At 34.9% G+C, this 20,023-nt stretch overlaps 1 protein-coding gene across 6 annotated transcripts; it reads right to left on the bottom strand.

Annotated features, from left to right (window-relative positions):
- Positions 1 to 731: 731 nt before the first annotated feature.
- LOC108370085 (GTP-binding protein Di-Ras2) lies at positions 732 to 19,189 on the bottom strand. 6 transcript variants are annotated; one of them, XM_017625335.1, is made up of 5 exons: positions 18,828 to 19,189; positions 14,591 to 15,474; positions 1,783 to 1,968; positions 1,405 to 1,575; positions 732 to 1,163 (listed from the first exon to the last, which is right to left on the bottom strand). In XM_017625335.1, exons 2-5 carry the CDS (start codon positions 14,825 to 14,827, stop codon positions 1,002 to 1,004), a joined length of 756 nt encoding a protein of 251 aa, XP_017480824.1. In that variant the 5' UTR covers positions 14,828 to 15,474; positions 18,828 to 19,189; the 3' UTR covers positions 732 to 1,001. The 6 variants fall into 6 exon arrangements, with proteins under 6 accessions (XP_017480824.1, XP_017480828.1, XP_017480823.1 ...); XM_017625339.1 differs by having other exon boundaries at positions 14,591 to 15,169; XM_017625334.1 differs by having other exon boundaries at positions 18,833 to 19,189.
- Positions 19,190 to 20,023: the final 834 nt, after the last annotated feature.

Raw genomic sequence — 20,023 nt, 5'->3', positions numbered from 1 at the left:
TATGCATTTATTACATACATATGTAAACTTGAGTGAAAAACTTTGTGCCAAAATAAAAAAAAAATGCCAATAGGAACTTATGTGCAAGCAAGTGATAAATTACTGCCTACTTTTTCGTAAAACTAAACAGAAAGTACAAATTTATATGGCTTTCGCCAACTTAAAAAGGTTCCATACCTTTATGCCATGACAAATAAGAAGTTCCAAGACAAAAAAAAATCGCTAGAATTCCTATCAGGTATAGCCAGGCTGTCGTTGTGACAAAAACTAAAAGTCTTGCATAATATTTTTTCTCGGAAATAAAAATTAGGCAACAATAAAAATTATTAACTAATTAAAAAGATTATTGTTTGACTCTCTTTAATTTCCCCAGCAGATTTTAAGCTATGTATATTTTTTAATATTATTCTTAAATTTTTAATTAACTGTATATGCATATTTTATGTGCATTAGTTGTGAAAAAATATTCAATGGCACCTGAAAATCTCTTAAGTAGATACGCACTAATAACTGTTAGTAACAAAGATGAAAATTTACAAATGCGCGTGGTACATACACTTACAGGTATACATACATAACTATATGCGCTGCGTAAATAATTATGTATGAATGCATGTATGTCATATGCTCTTTAAATATTAGCCTAAATCAATAAATAAATTATGAAAATATTTAACATTTGAGTATACATAAGTGAAAATTTTTTTTTGTTTGATTTGTTTTTTTTTTAATTTTATTTTAAAGCTAATTTGAAGTGAATTCAAAACGAGTATAATTGCCAACAACCTAACCAAGCCACACTCCTTCACAGCACCGTCACACGCTTTCACTTTGCTTAACTATGTGTGTGTAGTGGCATTTTTGTTGTACTACTTTGGGGGATTTCGTGTAGGAGCATGGCTTCACTGGCGGCCCTTCATTCACTAACTGTAACACCATTTTCACCACATCCCCTGCATCTTGCTACCTCTAACTAGTACCCGCCTGCCTCCCGGCTACCCTTACATAAGTTGACATTTTTCCTTGGCACCGGCTGCACCATCGCCGTTTTCCGGTATGGCACCGTTACTTTCTTTGCCTTTCTTCTCCTTCTTCTGTTTCTTTTGCTTTTTAACATCTAACTGCAGTGACACAACGCGCGATTTCTCCATGTTGAGCAGCTCCTGAGACACGTACATACATACATATGTACATAGTATAATTGAAGATAAGTACAGAAATGTTATTAGGCATAAATATGCATTTGTATAAGTACATAGGTACGCACGTGTTATACATATACATAATGTCTTTCAGGCAAATTAGCATAATTTCATTTTCAATATTTGCTAACACACATTCATTCGTACAAAACAGCTCGAAAGCTCACCGTCATCACTACACTTTCTACATTTTGCCACTTACCTGAAATAATTCGGTGACGTTGTGATTGGTTTTGGCCGATGTCTCCATGAACGATATGCCCCAGGTGGTTGCCTGTGCTTGCCCCTCAGCTTCTGATACCTCACGCAGCTCGGCACTTTCATCGCTCTTGTTGCCCGCCAACATGACTGGTATGTTGACAACGTCCGGACCCTGCGGCCAAATGTGCGAAAAGATGCGAGGCAAATGGGAAATTTGAAGTTAGAGAAAATTACATGTATGCGCAAGATTGCTTTTAAGTTAGTTATTCTTTAAGTACATACATATGTATGTATGCAAGCCTGTGTATGTATGTGAGTGTACATATGCATGGTATGTGTGTGTTATGATATAATTAATGTAGAAATTATTGGTTATTACCTTAAGATCCTTAATGTTTTGCCAAATGGGTCGCAGCTCCTCTAAACTTTGCTTCGAACAAACAGAGTAGACCAGTATAAACGCATGACCCTTGGTTATGGACAGTCTTTGCATAGCCGGAAATTGGTGTGAGCCTGTTGTGTCGGTTATTTGCAGAGTGCAAATGTTTTTATTGCAGCTTATAACCTAATTGGAAATGAATTGTAATCGAGTGTGGGAAATGGCAAACAAGTTGGTTAGCAATCTTTGAACGAAATAGTACTTTTTCTAATTGTGAAATATTGCATACTCGCATACTCGTATATTAATTCTAATTTAAATACATTACGAGGCAGCATTTATGTACATTTTCTATTAGCGAATAAGTATTTATGAAACTTGTTTTAAAGATAATTTGAGTAAGTACATAACAATTAAGTTGGATTAGCATTGATGGTTGTTCTAGCCTTTCCTAAATAGTAGATAATTGAGTCAAGAAACATGTGATTAGCTGAAGAGAATGATGTCTAGAAGAGAGGATATAGAGTGAATTGATTACTGGTTTCAGCAGTAAAATTTTCTGTTAAATCCACATATGAAGTCAGGTATAAAGAAACTAGAAATAACGCAAAATTAAAATTTTTTGAGTTAAAAAAATATCAGTTCACTTAATTCGAATTATTTACACACCTTCGAATATGGTTAGGTGATTTTAGAGTTCTTTATATGAAATTAATAAAAAAGATAAATTTGTTTATCAAAAGTGCCTAGAATACATCAGTACCCCTTGAAAATTTTTATATCTTAACTAAGCTTCTATTGAAAGGGCTAATTAAACCTTAAGATATTGTTTGGAAACCCAATAAAATGTTGCTTTTAAGGAAAAAGGGCCTAACCCGACTTAGGCTACTTTAATTGAACGGCACAGATATATATGTACATTAGGGCGGGTCAATTTATATGGAAGATTTTTTTCGACAATGCGCCTATAGCACAAAAGGATTCTACGTGTAAATCTGAGCAAATTTGGCAAAGAAACAATGGGTCTTAGATCAATTTGGAGTTTGCCAAATTGCGAAAATAGGTTCTTAGCATTTTGCCGCAGTGTCGCAAAGTGTTTAAATTTGGTATGAAAACATACTATTCTGTATTCGTTGTATATTGATAAGTGAAACTAAATAAGCATGAGACTTTTTGGGTGCGTTCAGAAATGCATCAAGCCAAAGCATCAGTCTTTTTTATTTCTAAACTATAATTGATAGAAATATCAAATATGCGCAACCACGGTTATAAGTCGGAATTGGAACTTAGTTGCGTAAATAAGACATTTCCATTAATTATAGGTTAGAAATAAAAGATACTGATGCTTTGGCTTGATGCATTTCTGAACGCACCCGTTGTTGGTAGTAGTACAATAAATACACTTGCAACAACAATCACACGCATATCCAGTTATGGTGGGGTGCAATAAGGCCATACGCAATAAAGCCATATTGGAAATAAAGCCATATTTTTTTGGTAATAAGGCCATAAATTCGATATGTCTTTATTTCCAATTACAATTGGTAATTAAGCCATATGGCTTTATTTCGCGGCGCGGCGCGGTGCGGGGAGCCAGCAAATGTGCACCCGCCAGGTTATGCACTCGCAAAATTAAAACTTACCTAAGTACATATATTTATTTTTCAATATCCAATAAATCCGGAAATATTAAATAATGATTTATTTCATTTTATTAGTAATAATTTCTATAAATTTAAATAATTCAGTATCAGTTACAAGAGTGTATCCAAGGCGAATTTAATAATGAATTACAACAAACACATCATTTGGACGTAATGTTCAGATAAAATTCAGATTCGCCGTTAACACCGCCTTGAGAGTGTCATTTCAGAATATGGCTTTATTTCTCATTTGCAAAATTTTTTGTATGGCTTTATTTCTCTTTCTGATTGGAAATAAAGCCATATGGCTTTATTGCCTAAAAATATGGCTTTATTGCCATATGGCTTTATTGCTTATGGCCTTATTGTACCCCACCTCCAGTTATACTTATACAAGATACAACAAATACACAAAAGAGCGAATACCCATACAATAAAGGGTTTTTAGGCATGAGGAATCCATTTCTGCACTTATCTTTTTCTTAAATCTTCCACCAGAGGGCGCAATAGTGAAAATTTTCTCATTTTTTTCGAAACGCATGGTAAAACAATATTGTCCCGCCCTAATGTACATACTTTGCTGTTAAACTTTTGGTTTGGGAACTATGTATTTATGAAAATTTAATGTAAATTACGTTTTAAAGAAACTTATTTATTCCGATTTCTTTTTAGACAATCCATGTATGAATTTTTACGAAGAAAATAAATTCTGTACCATATGTTGATCGGTTTCCTTAACACATAATTTACAGGGATCTTGCGTAAAATAGTTCTCCCGAAAGCACCCAAAGCCTTCTTATCTTTGTTCGACATCGTCCACGTTTCTGCGCCATATAAAAGAACGGGCATGATGAGAGACTTGTAGACCGTGATTTTTGTTCGTCGAGAGAGCGCGCTGCTTTTCAATTGCCTACCGCGCACAAAGTAGCGCCTTTAGGCAAGAGTTATTCTTTGTTTGATCTTTGCTGGATCCTAGGTAGACAAAGTCCTTCACTACTTCAAAGTTATAGCTGCCAACAGTGACGCGTGGAAACTTTGTATGTCGCCAGGAGGTACTTTGTTTTGTCCTCGTTCATCGCTAGGCCAACCTCTTTAGCTCCTTTTTCTAAACTGGAAAATTCTGCCATTCTACTTTCTTTATATCTGATTCAATATTAAAAATGTGAATGCTCTAGCTCAAAAGAGCAAGTAAGTTTAAATTATATGTTGCATAAACATAAACTGAATAACAAAACAAGTAAAGAAGTCTAAGTTCGGGCGAAGCCGAGCACTATGTAAATACCCGGCGCACATATTTATCAAATATATTTAGGGGATTCACAAGACGTGTTAACCGTCGTAAAATCTTAAGCTTAACACTTGTTTATGTAAAATAGCGGTTAAAATGGTTGGGGGGTTGGCTAATTATATATTCTTTATCAGTTTAAAAGAATTTCGGTTTAGTTAGAAATCCCCTAAAACCATTTTAATTAAAAAAGATGTTAACCTTAAGATTTTACGACGGTTAACACGTCTTGTGAACCCCCTAATTGATTTAACCTTTCAGAAAACTACCGTTACATGGTAAGCAGGGGTGGTTTTAGCCCTATTTTAAACATTTTTGATAATATTCCCAGTTATTCTTAATGAAATAATTGAACCAAATTTTGCAGAAATCGATTAAGCGGTTATCGAGATAAACTTCTGTAGTGATAAGCCGGCGATGGCACACCAATTTTCCAAAAATCCATAATAATTTTTGGTTGTCAAAACCGAGTTTACACAAACCTTTCATAGCGTGTCCCAGTTCCTCATGACCGACTACTCATTCAGCTAGGTCATTGTATCAAAAATCAGCTAATATTAGAAGTTTATCCTTTTTCAAGGAAGATATTTTTTTGTGTTCGAATCAGTAAAAAAAGGCAAGTATGTTTGTTCTATTGAAACAAGCGATCAAAGTAATTTTAAGTATTTAATTAAAATTTATATTAAAGGACTATGTAAGTCTGATGCCACTAACATAACATAATTGTACGTGTACGTTTATTTATGGAATCTTGTAATTTTATTCTGAACATTACACACCCCACGTACGAAAATAGCTAGGCTCTAGCTTAAAATTTCAAAGTAACCCAACGCGCAAAAGCTATAATGATCGAAATTAAAACAATCTTTAAACAAACTGCAAACAGTTATGAACGAGCAACTCGTCACAAAACGAACAGTACATTCACGACTGTTATAATCCCAAATATGAATTTTTTACATGATGAGTGACGAGCCCTGAATTTAAAGATGAGAAATAATAATATTTTCCTAATAAAAGTTTTCCCTTTACTCCACTTTTACATTGCATAATTTTTTACTACACTCTTAGTATCTTTCTTTTAGTGGGTATATATTTACATACATATATAGCGCCACGTTTCCACCTACGCACATCAAAGTATAACCATTAACGCTTAGATGAGTGCGTTATGCCCGCCCGCAAATCCATTTATTGTGTGTACATATGTATATAAACATTTACAGTTATGAGACGATAGATGGAACCGAAAAAGGACTTTATCGTTAAAAAAATTATGCTTTCTGGGCTGGGAATTCATCAGACTTTCTTGAAAATTAAATAATGTTCTTAGACATATTTCTGTGTTTGTTGAAACTTGTAGTTTTATACCGCCTACGGCAAATTGACAGATCTGGCCCGCAATTATTTGAGCGCTCCACCCGCCAGCGTTCCATGCATGCAATACGAATTCTCATATTTTTGTTGCCAAAAAGCCATAGTACAACATATTCTTATTCCGTATTTCTTTTCACATTTATTTGTGAAATCTGAATCTGATGTGTCAAGCGTCAAGTGCAACAACGCGCAAGGTTATGGGTCAAGTGTCTGTCAAATGAGATGGGTTGCCTTTACATTTGATATTATCGCATGGTAAACAAACATGATGGGTATTACCATGTTTACCAAAAACAAAAAAGTGAGTACATTTATCTATTGAAAATTGGTTGAAACGAACCTTTCAATCTTTATAGAAAGTGGTTCGGTTTTCGGTTCGGATCAAACATTTGTGGAAAATTTCGGTTGGGTTAATGGTTCAGTTAATTAATAGAAAAGAGCGGTTTTCCGGTTCAAAATCGGTTCACGTCCCTGTTTTAAACACAGTATGTAAACTTCATTATTTTCTCTACAAAGTATTTTTGTAGATTGTGCTCTCCATGCATGACAATTTTCCCAAATCGGTTGACTTTGATGGTCATATCAAAATCGCTTCCTTTTTCAGTAACGTCAGAATATAAATTTCGAAGACAAATACACCGACATTAATTCAAATTCAAGTTTCCATTATTTTCATTTCTCATAAGTACTGCTATAAAGCTTCCCTTATACCACAAAAAAATTTTTACTTATAATATTTTTGTCGGCAAAAAAATTTAAAAGAAACGTCCGAACATAACGTCCGCAAGCATGGGATTTGCCCATATGCGAGCCTCTTAGAAATCGCTACATGGGAGAAAAGGCAGCAAAATTATATTTTTTGAAATATAATGTGCCCCTTTTGAACTTTGTTACTTTGATACTCGTTCAATGTTCAAATAATTTACAAAATTTTTAAGGGCCGATTTCATAATAAAATTAAAGCATTTTTTTAAATTTAAAGGATGCCTTATTTTGCTGATCGATTTAATAAAGCCACTCTAAAGATAAAAGTGCTCATAAAGGCTCTTTAGTTAAATAGCCAAAATGGAAATTTAAATGACATAAAGGTCCCTGTTTTAAAAAAAAAGTAGGAAATTTTCGTAGTATAATTACATATTTATGACAATTAGCTGATGCAGTTTTGTCGAGATCAACATTGACAACATTGTTATTTTCATTTAAATGAACCTTTGTTGCCATTGTATTATTTATGAGAACACTTCTTGTTTAAAGTACATTTAAATAACACTTTAACTAAAAGGAAACTTTTGCAAAAGCAACTTTAAATAAATGTAATTATAGCAAAAGGGGTAGAGGTAGGGATGAAGATAGACAAATATAAAATAACATTATATTAAATTGCCTGTCGTTTTATTCAAAATGTCAAACTAATGAAATACATACATACATAGATATGTATATTGATTATGAGACAAACTACATAGATATGAACGTAAGTTTCACTTTTCCAGTGTGGCCCAGGCGCACTTACTTTTTGATTATATCGGGACGGTGTATGTATGTATGCATATCTTTCTGAGCTTAAAGAAATCGCTTTTAATTTTGATGCCTTCGCACCAATAACTTTTGTTGACATCACTTCTATAAGCACTTGCACATTAATTGATTGGCGTACATATCGGTGTTGGCAACATGTTAATCTGATTGCGGATTAAAAATTAACGATTAAAATATTAATCGCGATTAACGATTAAAATGAATTAATTGTAATCATCTGTACGAATAATGATACAATTTTTTTAATCGTTAATCGTCGGTTGTGATTACGATTAATTAATTTTAATCATTAATCGTTAATTCAATTAAAACTAAAATCTGATTAAGTGCTCTAGTTTGTCCGAATTTGAGACCAAACAAGAGTTATAGATATTCTTTTGTGTTTCACGCTTATAAAAACAAATTATATAAAAAAAAATTATTATTTTTGTTAGTAATTAATACAGGGAATTTTTACAACCCATTGCACATGTGCAGAGGGATATTAAAACCTAGTTTACATAACGTCTGTTGGAATAGATTTTAATGAAAATGCACACCAAATTGCTTGGGCTCATGAGGAAAACCGACTTAGCCATACCCGATTAACTGGCCTTGTGTGCAGAGGAAAATTCCAGCGTAAATTAATTAATCACCAAACCTACTTAATCAAATTAAAAGTTAATGATTAAAAATTAATTTTTTTAATCGCGGTTACGATTAGCTGTTTAATCAGATTAAAATTAATCATGATTAACTTTAATCGGATTGAATTCAATCGAATTAACTAATTGATTAAAAAATGAATCGATTAGTGCCAACACTGGTTTATATGTACGTCCGTGTAAGCAACAAGTAGCTTTCCAACTAAGTAAGTATGGGTTTGTGTATACCTACATAAAAAAGGCTTGCGAATTTGCAAGTGTTACGCCAAAAATATACACAAATGTACATATATGTACATACATTCATATTTCCGTGTTTTGATTGCGTGATGCTACAATCATATGGCATTTCCTTCTATTTCATGTATCTGTCAAGATATATATATATATATACATACATACGTACATATATATGTATATACACTATATAACTATGTATGTTGCTTTTATACAGCAAGTTCAGTTTCAATAATCGCTTTGATACATGTACTCAGGAAAGATTCAAAGTATTCAGTATTAAGTGTCGAATAGATTTAAAAAGTACTGAGTTTTATTTACATTTAACGGTATTCAGAAATGATTGTACTCAGTTTGTAGTTTCAATAATTTACAAGTACTGGGCACGAGCCCAGTACAGTTAGCCATTAATTTGACGTAATTTGGGATTCATATAATAATTTAAATAAAATACTGCCAGCTTGTGAGATTTTTACACTAAGGGCCGTTTTCTGACGTAACCTTTAACTTCGAAGCTCACGAAGCTCACTTAAAGGTTGGATTAAAAATAAAGCTATGTCTAAAGTTAAGCATTTCTATCATCGGTTTTTTACGTATCTATGCTTCTTATACTAGGTTCACATATAAGTAGATTATCCTCATTTTCGAGCTTAACTTCCTAATCTGTAATTAGAAAAAGAGATTAGCCATATAAAATTCCTCCCTTATTAATCTGTAATTATAAAATAATCTCAGATTTAACCGATAACTTTTCGGTGTCCATCCTAGTTTTATCGATTGTTTTTGCGAAGAAGAGGAGAAATGGCAAATGTAAAAGTAAACAAAAATGGACGCTAGCAAGGAAAAGAGGGTGTTAAAGGTATTTTTTAATAAAATGTTAAGTTAAAATATATTTATATTGCTTAATATAGCAGAAAAACGTGATCACGGTAGCACAGAGAAGAAACATAACTTTTCCTTGAGATGTGAGAATAACAAGCACAACAAATTTGACGGCTAATAATCTGAGATTTGCCTGTGTAAACGGGGTGATTAAAAAACGAGCTTTGATTGAGATAATATTGATATGTGAACATAGTTTTAGTTTTCAACCAATTTGAAATCGATAATAAAATGCTTTACTTTAGACACAATCATACATTTTAGTGGAAACCTTAAATATAAAGTGAGCTTTAAAGTTACAGGTAACTTGAGAAAACGGCCCTAAGTATTGAAATGGTACCAACAAGTGTATATTTAAAAAACGCACTCAGTACTCTGAAAAATACCCGATCCCTAAAAGTATCGATACCAAAGAACTCGATACTCAAAAGTACTGGATACTTCCCAACACTACTATTAAGTTTGATCAAACGCGTGGATACATGGCGTATGAGTAACATAATTATCTCCTCGTATTTAAAATACAAACAAACGTGGTAAAAAACGAATCCTCGAATTTAGCAGTCTGTTGTTTATCCGCTGGTGAATTATTTCGAACTCAGGTGGCAATAAAATGTCTCTGGCAATATTCAATATTCCTAATAAGATTAATAGTTAAACGTATGCGAGTAAAAAATCAGCAGTTCGACTTAAACAAAGGTGAGTAACGTGTTTACGTACCGTTCCTACCTGCTACCTGTAAAAGGGCCACCAAGCATATAAGTACTTCAAAAATGTAGGGCTCTGGTGGCTTGGTTCCAGTTCCTCGCTCATTTCAGTCCGTGAAAATCGCTAACACAATCATGAAAACTGAAACCTGTTTTCGGCCGAATGCCCAGTCCAGTGTGCGTTCGAGGGGTGGACTGCTCAGTCCGACTGAGCAGGCTAGTGTGCTCAGGCCCATATACATCAACACGAAGATTATCAATGTCTATCAGAAAATGATTCTCTANTTAACATATTTAATACAAACAAACGTGGTAAAAAAACGAATCCTCGAATTTAGCAGTCTGTTGTTTATCCGCTGGTGAATTATTTCGAACTCAGGTGGCAATAAAATGTCTCTGGCAATATTCAATATTCCTAATAAGATTAATAGTTAAACGTATGCGAGTAAAAAATCAGCAGTTCGACTTAAACAAAGGTGAGTAACGTGTTTACGTACCGTTCCTACCTGCTACCTGTAAAAGGGCCACCAAGCATATAAGTACTTCAAAAATGTAGGGCTCTGGTGGCTTGGTTCCAGTCAATGGGCCTCCGCCCCCTGCACTGCTCAGTCCGCCTAAAACCGGTTTTGTGTGGATAAGAGGGGGAAGAGAGTTCGAGTTTACCTCGCTCATTTCAGTCCNTAACTTGAGAAAACGGCCCTAAGTATTGAAATGGTACCAACAAGTGTATATTTAAAAAACGCACTCAGTACTCTGAAAAATACCCGATCCCTAAAAGTATCGATACCAAAGAACTCGATACTCAAAAGTACTGGATACTTCCCAACACTACTATTAAGTTTGATCAAACGCGTGGATACATGGCGTATGAGTAACATAATTATCTCCTCGTATTTAAAATACAAACAAACGTGGTAAAAAACGAATCCTCGAATTTAGCAGTCTGTTGTTTATCCGCTGGTGAATTATTTCGAACTCAGGTGGCAATAAAATGTCTCTGGCAATATTCAATATTCCTAATAAGATTAATAGTTAAACGTATGCGAGTAAAAAATCAGCAGTTCGACTTAAACAAAGGTGAGTAACGTGTTTACGTACCGTTCCTACCTGCTACCTGTAAAAGGGTCACCAAGCATATAAGTACTTCAAAAATGTAGGGCTCTGGTGGCTTGGTTCCAGTTCCTCGCTCATTTCAGTCCGTGAAAATCGCTAACACAATCATGAAAACTGAAACCTGTTTTCGGCCGAATGCCCAGTCCAGTGTGCGTTCGAGGGGTGGACTGCTCAGTCCGACTGAGCAGGCTAGTGTGCTCAGGCCCATTAGACTTTAAATTCATAACTCCAGAGAAGAATTTGAAAAGCAATTTAAAAATATGGGTCAGTGAGAATTGTGGCGTAATAATGCGACTACTACTTTTGCTTTCTAGGTCAAAGGTAGATAAGAAAATCTCAGATCACGATTGGAAAATTTAATTTATTTACTAAATTCATTAATTATGAGACTATCTTCTACAAATACTATTTAATCATTTACGAGTACGTATATATGTGCTTAATTTGAAAGGTAATGAGCCATGAAGAAGAAATTCTAGAAATTCGTTAAAAAGAATTCACAAACGAAATCGAGCCATTTATGCAGCGATTGATTACTGGAGACATAAACAGATTAGGATCCAAGAAAGGTAAAAGTACACAAACGGTGGCAAAATCAGTATTGGTTATGTTGTATTTGTGAACAGAGTGCCACAGGGAGGGGGTAAGTTTAGAAGATGATATTTTTGTATCGCTAGGAAAAAGTCTGAATTAATTACAGTGTAGAAATGAAAAAAAAAAACGCCGAGACATGTAAACTTATTTATAGCATCGTAAATTACGGGTCTGTAGCCGTTCTTCTAGATCCGGTCATTTTCACTTTAAGTTTGTATTGCGAATGCATATGCATACTTTGTGCTTAGTATCCAGGTCTTAAGAAAACAGTCAAGGAAAAAATTGGCATTATTTCGTGTGTGTGACCAAGAAATTTTGATATCTGGTATTTCACAGCCTGTTACTCCACTCTTTCCTCAAGAAATAAGGGAACGGGCATGTATTTCTGTTGCAAACATGGGTTGCCTTGTGCTCTTTTTTCGCAAAAAAATTTCGAAAACCATAGAAGAAAGCGTAGCAAATTTCTTATAAACTGCGTACTGTCCTAAGAAAATTTGACACAAGAAAATTTCTTAGCCATTTCTTGTACGTCAATTTATATGGAGTTTTTCCTTTTCTTGAGAGCTGCATACTGCCATATTCGAGTACGGCCATGTACAGAACATGAACAGACGAATGAAAAAAAAATTAAAAACATTTATTTTGGAACGAATTTCCGTCATCCCTTGTCAAGTTTGGTTTGCAGACAAACCGGTTACGGTGTTGTGCCATCTTCAGTGTAATTTTTCGTTCGATAATCTTACCACCCTGTCGCAAAAATCAACCAACACCATCACACAAAACATTTGTTATTTCTACATGTAGGAGGGTTGCCATCTGTTTAAAGCATCAAATTCAACTTGATTTAACTGAAGTAGGTAATTGAAATATGCATCACAATATGGATTGTAGTTTTAAAAAGAGGGTTGCCGCCTATTAGATAAGTCAAATTTAATTACATTCTACACAAGTTCTGTTTGTATATGAAACATTATATTATGAGTGTCAAACGAAAGATTCCCTAGCTTTAATTTGAAAATATTTTTCATTAGGGTGGCCACCTATTCAAAAAGTCATATGTATCTATTTAACACTGTATATACTTATATACTACGCGAAGGCATTTTTATGTGAAAGTCATCATATTTCACCATATTTCATCAAAACCCGACCATAATAAAAATAGAAGCTACATTTTGTGTGGGTGGGCGGGCTTGGCTGTGGGCCAATCTTTTTTCATATTTTATATTTATGTTTCGCTAGGTAAACAAAATGTGTAAACCAAAATTCAGCAAAATCAGAAAACTTTGAACCGCTCGAATTCGACTCACTTTCATTTTCGACTAACCGCTCACAATCGCGAGTAGTCCGAAAATCGACTAACCGAAATTATTCGAATAGTGACAGTTTTCACAATAAATTTATTGTTTTTAGCGCGGTTGGGTTTTGTCAATAAGAATAGGTATTTCAAAAATAATAAAAAAGCAATGAAAGAACCTTGAAGGAAAATAACTAGTCGAAAATCGAAAATGAACTGTTTGTCGACTGGTGGTTTGTGAGCGGTTAGTTGCAAAAGTCGAAAGGAAATGGTTAGTCGATTAAGTGAAGTCGACTATTTTTTGAAAAAACTTTTGTTATTCGAAAAACCGACTATTTGATTAGTCGACTAACAAGAGCTCTGGTAGGGAGACGTAGCAGTCATCCAATCTTGACCATATTTCATATTTCTTCTTTCCTAACTGAAATTTGAACGAAAGCAGATTACATTTACTATTTTTGGCCGCTGCTGATATGAAGATGTTTCACTGTTAAACTCTTCCAAATGAAATGGAAATGTTAAATGTTAAAGGTAGATTTGTATAAATGAAATAAAATATGTATATGTAACATTAGAAATACATATTTACATACATACAATTTTTTTCTATACGTTTTTGAGATGATAAAAGTCGTTTTAACTTGACTATAGCGGAGTTAAGGCGGACCTCCATAGCATGCGTATCCGTATGCGTGAATTTGACATTTACGCTTAGGAATCAAAATTCATACAATTTCCTCACTTTTTCATACGTTACTATGTCGGTGCTGCCATACAAATTTATATATTCAATTTTTCTGTCAACCGCACGCATACGTATACGCATGCCATGGGAGCCCGCCTTTATGCCGAATTTCCAATAGGTATTGAAATGACAAAAAATTAGAGGCATTTAAAAAATGTCACGTGGAAATGAGTTTAATGCCTACGTATTTTTTTAACGTAATGACTCGAATATTTTTTAATGCCCAACTTACATTCATTACAATTTTTGCCATTTTATGCCAAGTCCAGCATTAATGCCTAGTGGAAATCCAGCATTAGAGTGTCGTTTTCAGTGAAATGAAATTTTAGTCATCCATACCTTATTTTATTTTGTCCAACTACAACTACGGTCCATAGTGTTGGCTAGCCGCTAAATACATACATAAAGTTTCAATGGGATTCTAGAAATCACTACGCCAAATTTCAATCGCAAAAAATATCTAGAGTACATACATATGTACATATATAGTTGTGTACATACGTGTCTAAAAATTTTCAGCATAAATGCCTGTTTATCACATTTGGGCATTGTTTTTTTTACACTACCTTCTTCCTCGTAAATTTTGCATCGAATTCATCCTTTGCGATTTAAATCAACAAATTTATGTACACAAAATAATTACGATCACTTCCCCTGCTACTTATAAACTAACAAATTCATTTGTATTTACGTCCATATGTTTGTACATTCACAGCGTTTAGAAATAAGATTGAATAGCACTTACCTGTCGATAGGTGTCTTCAATGGTTGGTATGTAAGTTTCGCGGAAGGTTCCCCTAATAAAACGTAAGACCAGGGAGCTTTTACCCACACCACCGGCACCAAACACAACAACACGATAGTCGTTGCTCTGTTCGGGCATGGCACGGGTGACTTGGTTCTTTTGTTCCGTATTTTTGGGGGCTTCCTTTCCTTTATCTGCTTTATCAGTTTTATCCGCTTTATCCGCTTTATCGGCCATCGTGACAGCTGACTGAAGATAAGTTCACTTCGTTGCGATTCAGTTATGTTGATGTTGTAGGATATCACTGGCCGTCAAAGGTGGTGAAGGCGTCAAGGCGTTATTGCTCTGCTATAAGTTTGGGCGCCTTTGTGCGAAAAAGGCAGCTATGGCCCTCGTTTGCTTGCTTTTTTCGCTTTTATATTGAATGCCTTTTTTACATAAGAATCTTATTCGCTTTGCAACTTTTAAAAATAATCTTTTGTTTTATCGTGTATACTTTTAGGCTTTATAGGCGTTACATCGAATTATATCTTATTTTACTTGCCATATTTGGACACACATTTTCTATATATGTATAATCTATCTTCAACAAATTTGATAACACAAACAAAATTATGAATTTAATTTAAAAATTGTACTTTGATTTTGCTACAAGTGCGTATCATTGCTACACCGCCTGCAGATATGCTTCAGCTGCTGCGTGTGCGCGCATTTGACAATTTCACAAAGTAAGCACTCGTATTTCGTATGTTTGTATCGCTTTCAATTTACGCCATTTCAATTAACAGTTAACCGTTCACAATTCACACTTACGCATTATGTGCAACTGGCGTGCGCTTCCTTTGTGCTCGTTCGTCACACTAATTCACTACGCCACTTAACGTCTACGCAAATCATCAACATGCAACGGACAAAAAGTGAAAGCTTTACATATGTAAATAAAGGTACCAAAATAAGTCTGTGTATGTGTGCTGTCGTTTGTGTATGTAAGCCAACACGGCCGGTTGACAGCTGTAAATGACTGCGATGCACTTGTGTGCTCATATGCAGATGCGTGCGTTCCGAATGTGTAAAGCGTGTGTGGGAGGATTCGCTGCGCGAGAATTGCAATCGGAGCCAATAGAAGCAGTAGCAGCCGAAGAATTATCGTCTCGCCTACCGCCAATACTGTTTCTGATACTTTAACTACGCCACCCCGTATGACAGATGCCAAAAGTATCCACGTACTTTCCTACATACATATGTAGATCGTAGAATGTGATTTCTAATCATGTCTCAAGGGGTTTTACACTAGTAGTCGTATTACTATTGGATTGCATTTCCGGTGTGGCAGTACTTACATAAACATGTAACCCGTTTTTAAAACCGTAAACGTAAAATTTTGTAACCCCTAAATAAAGTTCCTGTAAAATTGTAAACCCTTTTCACATTCTGTGCACTCTTGTAACCGGTAAATGTTGGCACCATTTCATAAGCTGGTTACAAAATATTGCGAAAGTGTCTATATGTAAGGACGGGTGAGCCCACTTGATTGAGGGAAGGCATATCTGGCTTAAGTGCGGTCCGAGATCGGCGCAACCTTTGTATTCTCTCAATCGTGGGTAAACAGGTGTAGATCTCGCCCTTAACTCCGGTGCCTTGACGAGTAAGTGGAGTTCTCACTGGGTACTGCCTGCTGTCAGTCAAACGATTACTGTCGTGATGTATAGAAAACCGAAAGCGCAAGGCATTAGCCATGCATTGGCGAGGGCTGGTAGATGCTCATTCCTCCACGATTCTTTGGAATCTTTGGCTGAACTGGATCAGTTATTATCTAAAATTCTGTGCGCTTCATTGGAGCTACAAATTGGTTTTATTGTGATCATTTTGCATGTTATGCTTCCAAATATGATGCTTTTTTTTGTAAATCACCCAAGGCGCGCCACGGTGATGTTGTTGTGGGCCAACTGAGCAACAGGTTGTGCACTTCTAATTTAGAGATTTCTGGCCATCGAAAATTGGAAAAGACAATTACTGGCTCCGTAGAAAATTTAGAAGTCAATCGTCGCAAGAAGCCGGCTTCAAGAACCATCATGCCGGCTCAATTATTTCGACCACGTTATCTTATCCAAATTTTTAAGGCAGAAAATATTCGGTAATATTTTCGTTTTATTTTTTTGGGCATAAAATTGAAGCCCCTCGTGATTTTTCGGATTTCTTTGAGACTTTCCGGAATTTTTTTCTCTGCCCCTCAAAATTCTTTCGGTGATTATCAGAATTCTTTGGGTTTAATTTTTCCGGGTTTTTTTTCGAGACTGCCAGATAAATTGCAAACAATAATAATATAATAGATTGGCGCTTACACATATGTATGTTAGTGTTTGGCCGAGCTTCTCCTCCGATTTGTGACGTGTGCCTTGATGTTGTTACACAAAGGTATGTTGTTTTGTTAGAAAACTTATTTACAACCAGTTAATTAGCTGTTATTAAAACTAGAAAATTGTTACAAGTTTTGCACTCTTTACTCTTTTAAAATAGTTTTCTCTCTGAGAGCCAATGCTTTCGAGTACTGGTTGTGGGTAATTTTTACTGAAAGAGTACAAGAACGGATTCCGTTAAATAGAGCTAGTCTCTCTCACTTAGTGCACAATTGACAAAGTTGGGGAGCATTTAAATACGTCGCGTTGTAATCCGGCTAACTAACTCTCTTCCAAACTGAGACTTGGTTTAAAGAGATTCTTGATTTAAAAAAAACTCTATTCATATTTTTAATAAATTAAAAAAAAAATAAATTAAAAAAACTCTATTCATATTTTTAATAAATTAAAAAAAAATAAATTAATAAAAAAAAAGATTTTTTCGCATAACACGTTCGTAAATTTACCTTATGACATTAAAAAAAAAAATTGTGCCATTTAAAAAAATACCTCCCGGAAATGAATTAAATAAATTATTGTCCTTTAATTAGGTCGCTCCGATTTTAATGACTGCTATGAAGAGGCCTAATAACTCCAAAACATTTTCTCTCTGTCAACCCCATTTTACCGTAAATAGTAAACATTACTTCATTTCATCTTCCTTTTTCTTCCACACATTCTCCCGATTTTCTCCCTTTTCAATGCACTGAATACCGACTAGATGTCTGTTGAATCGATGTTGTCGTTAGTTTGCTTCCTACCACCTTGCTTTTGCGGTAGATAACTTATGTGATTGCTGTTGTTGTTGTAGTCATGTGGGTGTACTATGCCAACTCCCTCTCTTTATACCTACACACTTGAACTGAAAGTGGCATTAATCGTCGTGGGTTAAGGTTGGCTCCTAACACACACACACAGTTTCCCACATACACACATACATGCAAGATTTGCGAGTGTGTACAAGTGTTTATTTTTTGTGTATATTTGCTGAGTGAGTGGGGTGTTGGTTGGCGCTGGAGAAGAGCATACTAATGTAAATACATACATACATATCGTCATTTAAAGTACAAAACCGCATAACTAACATTTGCTGGCAAAAATTGGATTTGCTCACACAAGCTCTTGGCCCAATCCTTATCTATTCGTTCTGAAATATACTATCCAGAAATGCGATTGCTTTATTAAAAAGAGAACCATTTTGAAATGAGCGTTTTTTCTCTCTCGAAAATAATCTATGCAACCTCACATACGCGGTTTTGCATTTTGTTGATACGCGGTTTTGTACTTTAAACGACGATATGTACGATGACATGGTTGTGATGGAGGGGCGGTCGTTTAATAAACCTTATTAATTTCACGCAAACGCGTGGCTTTTCCTAATGAATAGATGCAACTAAATGTCACACTTAAAGTGCACACACACACACCCACAATCGCATGAGAACACCTCTTACAACAACAAACAAAGCAAAGTATGTAGTTCCACGCGTACCCTTGAGGTTGGTGGCACCGAAGCTGGAGTTGAAGGTGACTGAAGAAGAAACGGTAGGTGAGGTGCCTATGCACTTTTCACCCTAACTTGCGCCAACCACCTACATACATAAATAAATCCTTTCGAGTAAGCGTTGAGGGTTTGTTTGTTCAGTTGCAGCGTTCCAAAGCGGGCGTGTTTGTTTATTCGTAGGCATGTGTGTGTTCGAATTCGTGTGCTTGAAAGTGTTTGTGTGGGTAACATTTACAAGTAGAGAAAATTAAAAAAGAAAAACAAAACAAATTCGTGTGCTTCTCTAATTTTCACACTTATTAAAATTTAGTTAATTAAACAATGCAAAGGAGCACACCGTACGTTAGCAACTTGAGGATGACCGTTCGCGTTTTTATACGCCTAAAAGTTAACTCGATAATTTTTTCATTTGTCGATTTGTTCGTTTGTTCCGCGACTCATAACCGACACACGGCGAAAAATTCGTTGTTCGCTATTCGTTTGGGCCACATTTCCACAAATTAAACGATTTTATGTTGTCGGCAAGTTACAAGGAAGAAAAAAATTCGTTGTTTTGATATTAATTTTCGTTAAAATAGAAGTTAAAACAATAGATTATTAATTTCAACAACGACGACAACTACGACGATGAGGAAAAGTACAACACACACGAAACGCGCACGAAACGAGAAGAGAAAGCAAGAAATTGCATTCTCTGTTTGACACATTTAGTGGTTTGTTTTTAGGCGTACGGTAAAGTCGACAACTGTGCGAATTTGTTATACAATAATGTCACGAAATGAAGGAGACGAAGTGAAGTGAAATGGCATTGCCAACCGTAAAGTATATAAAGAATTATAGCTATGGTGACCATCCGTCCTGTATTATACGAGACAGTCCTCTTTTTGTTTGCCCATTGTCCTGGTCATTTATTTATTTCATACGGGACGCCAAATGTCCTGTATTTCTTTTAATGTCTTTATTTGTCCCGTATTTGATGTTTCGACGCCCTAACAGCTCACTAAGATGGCATGCCTATGAACGAGTTTTAAGTGATGTTGGCATATGATCATAATTTTCTCCATAAACAGTTATTATATTCTAGTCTGAATACCTGTGATTCGAATCGAGGAATACATACAGTGACCAAAATAGGAATTAGGACTCGAAATTTTAATAAGTTTTGGCTATTCCTCCTTCGTTTATTGAATGTTTATTATTTATTTTATGAAATTAAAGCTATTATTCTAACAAAAACCATATAACACCAAATTTCCAACTTTGTGCAAAAACTATAAAAATTAATTCTGCAATGTTTCACCAAAATTTCTAACTTTTTAATTACAATCTTTAGAAAAAATATGGTTTGCAGTTTTGTAACTTATTAAAATTGGGTATAATAGAGTGCGAGTGGAAAGTGCTTCTCTTTCAAAAAAAAAAAGNTAACTTTTTAATTACAATCTTTAGAAAAAATATGGTTTGCAGTTTTGTAACTTATTAAAATTGGGTATAATAAAGTGCGAGTGGAAAGTGCTTCTCTTTCAAAAAAAAAAA

The sequence above is a fragment of the Rhagoletis zephyria genome, unplaced genomic scaffold, assembly GCF_001687245.7.
Source record: "Rhagoletis zephyria isolate East Lansing unplaced genomic scaffold, Rhagoletis_zephyria_1.1 Rzeph_scaffold_03999, whole genome shotgun sequence".
In the NCBI taxonomy this organism is placed as follows: domain Eukaryota; kingdom Metazoa; phylum Arthropoda; class Insecta; order Diptera; family Tephritidae; genus Rhagoletis; species Rhagoletis zephyria.
This window is presented reverse-complemented; position numbering and strand designations above follow the sequence as displayed.

What these genes read in the sequence shown, in the direction of transcription:
- LOC108370085 (XM_017625335.1), bottom strand. Translation starts at nt 14,827, where the DNA reads ATGGCCGATAAAGCGGATAAAGCGGATAAAACTGATAAAGCAGATAAA. An exon ending in TTGAAGACACCTATCGACAG is followed by an intron (nt 1,969 to 14,590) that starts GTAAGTGCTATT and finishes ATTTCCAATTAG; the next exon opens with GTTATAAGCTGCAATAAAAA. An exon ending in AAAACATTAAGGATCTTAAG is followed by an intron (nt 1,576 to 1,782) that starts GTAATAACCAAT and finishes ATTTGGCCGCAG; the next exon opens with GGTCCGGACGTTGTCAACAT.